Source organism: Corylus avellana, chromosome ca7 (assembly GCF_901000735.1).
Source record: "Corylus avellana chromosome ca7, CavTom2PMs-1.0".
Classification (NCBI taxonomy): Eukaryota; Viridiplantae; Streptophyta; class Magnoliopsida; order Fagales; family Betulaceae; genus Corylus; species Corylus avellana.
The window spans coordinates 16,173,188-16,180,700 of NC_081547.1; the positions used below are offsets into that span (position 1 = coordinate 16,173,188).

General features: G+C 35.9%; 1 protein-coding gene across 1 annotated transcript; it reads right to left on the reverse strand.

Annotated features, from left to right (window-relative positions):
• Positions 1 to 832: 832 nt before the first annotated feature.
• LOC132188605 (large ribosomal subunit protein uL30y) lies at positions 833 to 5,288 on the reverse strand. The gene is made up of 7 exons (XM_059603112.1): positions 5,127 to 5,288; positions 3,037 to 3,218; positions 2,865 to 2,962; positions 2,720 to 2,777; positions 1,552 to 1,631; positions 1,310 to 1,412; positions 833 to 1,235 (listed from the first exon to the last, which is right to left on the reverse strand). The coding sequence occupies exons 2-7, from the start codon at positions 3,214 to 3,216 to the stop codon at positions 1,020 to 1,022; spliced, it is 735 nt and encodes a 244-aa protein (XP_059459095.1). The 5' UTR covers positions 3,217 to 3,218; positions 5,127 to 5,288; the 3' UTR covers positions 833 to 1,019.
• Positions 5,289 to 7,513: the final 2,225 nt, after the last annotated feature.

Consider the following 7,513-nt stretch of genomic DNA (forward strand, 5'->3'; position numbering starts at 1 on the left):
CTTTTTTTGGGCATTGCTTGTATCTTTGTTATGTATTACAACGTGTGATGTGAGCAAAAGCTGAAAAACAAATTTTTTTTATTGTTATTATTGTTATGGCTATTGTTGTAACATGTAACGATTTGTAATGAAACAATAAGAATTTTATTACATGTGGCATTTAACTAATTTGTATTGCATTATTGCTCAACCCATTAACGCGTTAAAAAGTATCATTCAAGTTCAAATCATCCTAAAGATCACACCTTATAAAACAAAAGCTCATAGAACAAAAGTTACTAGTTCAAATTTTCGTTCTTTTTCCCTCCCCTTTGTAAACCCATTGACGTTCACATAATCAAAATTATATAAGAATTCTCCAGGCAACTCTAGCGGAAGATTTGGTTTAGATTAGAGAGAAAGTAAACGAATACACATAGAGGAGTGTATTTGATGAAAAGCCCCGACCAGATACTGGATTCACGAGACTGAGAAGCTGCATGGTAGTTTCATAATTCGTGTGCTTTGTTCCCTCCAAAACTGCATTCCACCACAATGATCTTGATAATGCTACGCTTACACCCTCTTTCCCTTTCCTTTTTTTTTTTTTTTTTATAAATTTTCAGCTAATTACACTAACCGTTATCTTTACCTTTGGAGTTAGTCCATAGAGATAAGTTGATGCATTTTTAAATGACGTGGCAATTTGATATATTTTAAGCAGCAAAAAATAGTTTCATATAATACTTCCGACTGCAGGTAGAATCCATGATAAACAAGTCACAACACAAGTCATTAAAAACAATTTAGCACTACAGAGCACAGAAAAAATTGTAACAACTTTCTAAGGAGGTAAGAGCTTGCAACAAAACTTTCTGAAATTAAAATTCAGAAACAAAAGTGGACAACAAAAAGTTTCTTGCTTAAAAGACGACATTTTATCTAACTTCAAATAAATTTTTAAGTAAAAAAAAAAAAAAAATTGGAGTTGTAGATTACTTCAAGAGCCGAATCCTCTGACTAACAAATAGAGCCAAAGCCTAATTCATCCTCCTGATTAGCTCATTGATGTAGTTCTCACGATTTCCTGCATCTCCTCCCTCGACATAGTGGTTCCTTTTCTTCTTTAGACCACCCAAGGGTGCCTTGAGCTTAAATGGCCACAGGAAATTGTTTGCCTCCTTAAAGTGAGGTCCAACTGACATGATCTCATGGATGAGATCTTCCGTGCAGATAATGCCATACTTGCCCAGAGCCTGTGATGACATTATAGCATGTAAGCAACAAAGCATTTACTGGACCAAAACAGGACTAGCAGGAGAACACGAACCTGTTCAATTATGGAGTTGTCAATCAAAGCAGTTCTCTGCTTGTTCAATTTTCCATATCCCCTCTTATAAATCAGTTCTCTCACACTCTTCAAGTTGGGATATCTATTATCACGTGAATCCAATTAACAAAACATGGAACAAAAGTTTAACACATACAATTTCTTTTTTTTAAGAAACACATACAATTTCAATGAAAGCCTAATAGCATCAGTGGGGGAGAGAGAGAGAGAGACACACACACCCATAAGTCACGTAAGGCTCAACCCTATGAAGCATATTCATTGTGGCCTTGTTCACTTTCAAAAAGACACCATTGAAGATCTGTTTAAAAAAGAATGATCAAAGCATGAAGATGAAAGAAATAGCATTTTCTGTAAATAATGCACTAGATCAACCAGGAATATTGTTCCACAGTAGGCAAACAGAAATCATACCAAAACAACTTAAAGCCATAATGACAAACATGTTTAATTCCCCACTTAAAGCAGTGCCTACTAAATCATCATCACATCCAATTATTGATAACACTTGTTTTTAATGATTTTACCATATCCCTTAAGACATAAGTTTCATAGTTTCAATACCCAATTATTAAAACTATGAAAAATAAATTTGGCAAATCACTTTAAAATGCAAAGTAATTCTATAAGTTCCTCGTGTCCCTCCAAAAATGAGGTGATTTTTAAAATTACCATTTGATCAAAATTCAATAGTGATCAATCACAAGCCTATTAGTGATTTTAAAAGTCACATCATTCTTGAAGGGACACGAGAGGAACTTCTACAGCATTACTCTAAAATGTAGGGTTTAATTTGAAGGCCCACAAACACCAAGGTATTGGTATCATTTATTTTTCAAAAGTATCATTCTGATACCTATGTAGGGCTGGAAATAGAATTCTGAATTTCTGACATAGTGCAAGAAAACAACATATCATGCCACATTGTAAAAGTAACCAAAGTTGGTTTCAGATTTAGCTTATTCAAAGCCTTTCAGCAATTGTAAAGAGATCTTAAGTTTGACACTGCTCAACAAGATACCAATAGGCATACTGTTTTAATTGATGTTTATTTAAAGCTCTCAAAGCTCAAAACAAAAAGGTGCTTACACCAAAACAACTGGACATTAGAGGTTTCGGCTTCGACTGAAAGGGTTGTAGGCCTTGCCTCAACTCTCATGGAGCTTACACCTAAACACCTTGAAAAACAAAATCACTAGTACCACAAATACCCAAGACAATAAAGCCTTGAATCTGAACTCACCCTACCCTTCAAATAGGAATCATAACAAACACACACAAAATATATACAAAACCTCAGTACGCAGATATCATAATGTAACACCATTCCTTGTCTACAAGGGATTCATTTAATGCAGTACTCTCAAAGGATTAGAGTCGTTACACTACCTGTCTAAGACGCAAGAGTTGCAAAATCTTTCTCGTCTTTGGGTGCATGGCATTGATACTGTAAGTCCCAAGTTTAACAAATATAAGAACCAGCACATTTAACATTAAGATACATGTAACAGTGTAATCTAACATGAGAACATACCCACGAATACGAACGATGAACAATAACTTAGCCTCAGGGTCAACATAAAATCCTCCTTTCAACTTCGCCTCTCGCTTCAGTCTAATCAGATCCTTCTCCTGAATAGCCAACAAAACTCAATAATCAGTGAACCATCAAGCACCAAATGAGCGTACAAATAACTAATATATACCTGCTCCTCATACTCCTCCGCATACTTCTTGGCTCTATTGTAAATTAGCTTTCGGTTCTCAGTGTTCTTCTTTTTTGTCACTTCAAGATTTTGTTTCTTTGCCAAAGCCCAATCTTCTTCCCTCTTCCTCTTCTTTAAGAGTGACTCTGGAATCACTGCCTTGACTGCCTCTTCACCCATGTCTGCAGAAACAATATAAAAAGGAATGAAAATGCAAGTCCCAAGTTCACAACAAAAATTTCTTACTCATAAATTTTTTATATTTTTTTGATAAGTAAAGATGCATTATCAAAGCACAAAGGGGCGCAACCCTAGTACACAGGAAGTATACAAGAGAGCGACTGAGCGACTAAGAGGGAGAAAAATAAGAAGAAAACATAAAGAGGAAATCAGGGAAACTAATCACTAAGGGTGCTAACCAACCAGCAGTCCAAGTGAATAGGGTGTACAAGAAAAAGTGTGTGAGATCCTCAATATTCCTAAACAAGTCCTCAAAACATCTAGCATTTCTCTCAATCCAGATGCACCACATAAGGCAAAGAGAAACCATCTTCCACACAACAGCACTGCGAGCTTTGCCACCCGCCCACCAAGAATCATACAACCCCCTAACGCTGCCAGGCATCACCCAGCACAAACCAAACCGAGAGAAAACGGCATTCCACAAGATACGCGCAACCCCACAATGAAGAAAGAGATGGTCAACTGACCCCCCATCCGATTCACACATGCAACAACGGTTTATCACAACAATACCTCTCTTCCGAACATTATCCAAGGTCAAAGTCTTCCCAAGCACGGCCGTCCAAGCAAAAAAAGCCACTTTCGAAGGAGCCTTGGTGCGCCATAAACTCTTCCAGGGGAAAGGGGAGGGATCTTTAGAAGCAAGGATCCTCTAAAAAGATCTAACCTCAATAATTCTTACTCATAAATTTTTTAAACACCAACCATATGTTGACTGAAAAAAATATCAGCTCACGATCACTTCCGAGCATACACAATGAATTATTCCATTTCATTGCCTAGAAAATGGCTAGTAGAACAACAAAAGTTGGAATTCCACAATTTTTATTGTTAGGGTAATTGAAATAGTTGAATTTTTTAGTACTTCCATGTTTGAAAACCAAAAAAGCACATACTTCAAAGAAGCTATTTCATTCGGTCCTTTGAATCATCAACCATTAAGTGGTAAATAGACTAAAAAACAATTAGAAATTCATCATTCGCCGTAAGCAAGAACTTGTGAAGAATAACATAGAATAGTTATGTAATAAATTTTAAACTCTAATGAAAGTAAAAATGAATAACAGCTATATTTTTTTCTCAGATGGAAATAAAATGGCCAAATTGAACCTAAAACAAACTATATTAAGCACCAACAGAGAAATTAAAGGCAAAAATGAACTTTTGTAAAATCCAACTAATCATTTCCCATTTCACTTCACCACCAAGTAATTCCTTTTTACACATATTTAACTACTAGTGATTTCCCATATTTAACCACTAATTATCAACTCCAAATAAATAAATGAACACCCAAAGAAACATAATAATACTAAAGATTCACTATTCATGAATTTTTCACAGCAGCCAGACATGTGTCAAACTAGAAGTTCGCTTGGTCAATGCCAAGAAAACGTTGAAACCTAATCTCATATAAGCCTAACTCATTAATTTAATTTAATTTCGATGAAGGAAGTATTTCGCGTACTTATTATAACCCAAAATATATGTTTATACAAAAAAAAAATAATGCAAGCCGATAAACAACATAAAACACAATGCTTAATTTTCCTTCAGTTTTCCTAGCAAATAGATGTGGAACAAAAACTTAAACGCAGATTGATCGAAACTTAATTTTCCCCGCAATCAAGCAGACATAAATCAAAAGCCAGCAAGCGTACAGCAAAATATAAACACCGAAAAGGCTTTAATACAGTTACGAACCCGATTCACCTAAACCACAGAACAAAACGAAAATAGAGAAATGTTTGAGATATAATGCTTAAAATTCACAAATCAGCACAATTGAAATCAAATGCCAGAGTCAGATTACGTTGAAGAAGCTAAGATCTCTGAAAGGAACTCACCGAACTAAGCTCTCTGAGCTCTGCGGAGGGTGGGACTCGAAACCTAAAGGCTAGGGTTTTCCCAGCGGACTAAGGCTGGCCGGGAACGGAACTAGGATTTTGTAGGGTTTGTATGCGCTTCGGCTTGGGTGATCCGACGGGGAAGACTTGTTTTCGAGATGAAGGTGGATCTTAGCCGTTGACTGGAGGGTTTTATGCCACGTATGTACTGTGAAAAATAAATGGCCTGAATGTGCCCTAAGGCCCAATTTGTTTTGTTTTTGTAGGGTTGGTGAAAAAGAATCCTTAGCTTTGCATTAAAATTTAGGGAAATTATATCTAAAATCTTTAGGTAAACGCGTTTTTATTAAAAACTTCCTGAGTTTTTTTTTTTTGAAATTTAGTCCTTGGGTCACTCGAAACTACTAGAAAACTCCCTACCGTCAATTTTTGTTAACTTCCGTTAGTCTACTCAAAACTCACCGTTTTATCTGATTAAAATATTATTTTTTTTATTAATTTAATTAAAAAAATTCAATCTTAAAAAAAAAAAAAAAATTTGATGGGTGGCTTCACCCCCCCCGGCTACCTCACCTTTTGGAATGCTAGCTCCCGGGTGGTTCGCCACCCTGGTGGTTTAAGGCCACCCCCCCTGTGTGGTTTTGTGGTGGCCCCGCGAACCACCCATGGTGGCTCGACACCCTTCCACCCGCGTAATCATGTTTAGGAAAGGATGGTTTCTTAGTCTTCTTCGACAAAATAGATACAATATTCTCTGGGTTTATGTTGTTGGTCTGTCAATATATCTACTCAATATTTAATATTCTTTGGGTTTATGTTGTTGGTCTGTTAATATATCTACTCAATATTTTAATCGTGTTGGCATACTTGCCTAATATGTTCTGAGAGCTTTATCCAGTTGTATTTGCATTCTCTTGGTTACATGCTTTCTATGTTTGATGGACCCATTTATGAGTGTTATATTAGGAATTAGGTGTCTTCTTTACTATAATCCTGCTTCAAGTGGTGGGCTGGTTCCATTATCTTGAAATCTTTGAGAGATCCTGTTAATATTCAGCATCTTGAGTAAATTGAAATCTGTGACTACAGATGATGAGAGTAATGCTTGTTTGGTTTGTTTATGTACGTAAAATAAATTATTCCCCGGCTTTCAATATTAACGCTTGTTTGTGATTTGATGCAGGATTTTGAACGTTCAATTCGAAGAGAGATCAAGGGTGGCTTGGCTAGGGGTAGAGGCAGATCCACTGGTTGATTCAGACAGTCTCTTGAAGGTTTACAGCCGGCCTCTGGAGGACGTTGATGTGGCATCTTCGAAATGGTTTATATCAAAGAAGGCAGTTATTTCCGGGCTTGGGCTCCTTGGCATCAAACAGGGAACTGTTGACTCAGTGTCTGACGGGCAACCGTTGTCACCGCCTAAGGCTCGGAGAAAGAGGATTGTCCAGAAGAAGGTGACTACAGGTTGAACATAATAGTTTTATTGATGCCATGAGAGTCACAGTCCAATTTTGCCGGCGAACTTGCTCGACAAAGTAAGAGCTGCAAGGAGGAGGGTAGTGTCCCATTAATGATTCCATGACTGCTTCAGCCATGAGGGGCAGCTTCAACTTCTTGTCTGCCTGACTCTTGTATTCAGAATTTTTTTTTTTTTTTACTAGTTTTGAGATTGCATTATTTTGAAGAATAAGTTGAACATTATTTGTTTTGGGGCCACCCTTCAAATTTTTTTTTTTTTTTTTTTTTTTAAGATTGAATTTTTTAAATTAAATTAATAAAAAAATAATATTTTAATAAGATAAAACGGTGAGTTTTGAGTAGACTAACGAAAGTTAACAAAAATTGACGGTAAGGAGTTTTCTAGTAGTTTCGAGTGACACAGGGACTAAATTTTCAAAAAAAAATACCCAGGGAGTTTTTAAAAAAAGTGCGTTTACCTAAGGATTTTAAATATAATTTCCCTAAAATTTAAAAGAAACAAATCAAATACTAACACAAAAAGAGGCCTAAAATATATAATTTGAATACTACTGTTAAGGACTCGTGCCGATAGTCAGGATAAATGAACTTTAGGCCAATGTGATTTGAAGTTTTTTTTTTTTTTTTTTTTGACAAAAAGCTCTTTTGAGTTTTAAAAAATGATTGATTACTTCTTAGAGTAAGGGCCTGTTTGGGGTATTTGACAGCCTTAAAAGTGTTTTTAACGCTCAAAAAGTCCGTTTGAAGAAAAAAGTATTCGCTTGGTAAAAAAATTAAAAGCGCTTTTAAATATCCAAAAAGTCTAAAAATGGTCAAAAAGCACTTTTGGCAAAAACTTCAAAATGAAGCTTTTGCTCAAAAGCTCTTTTTGACTTAAAAACTATATTTCTCAAACGCAATCTCAAACA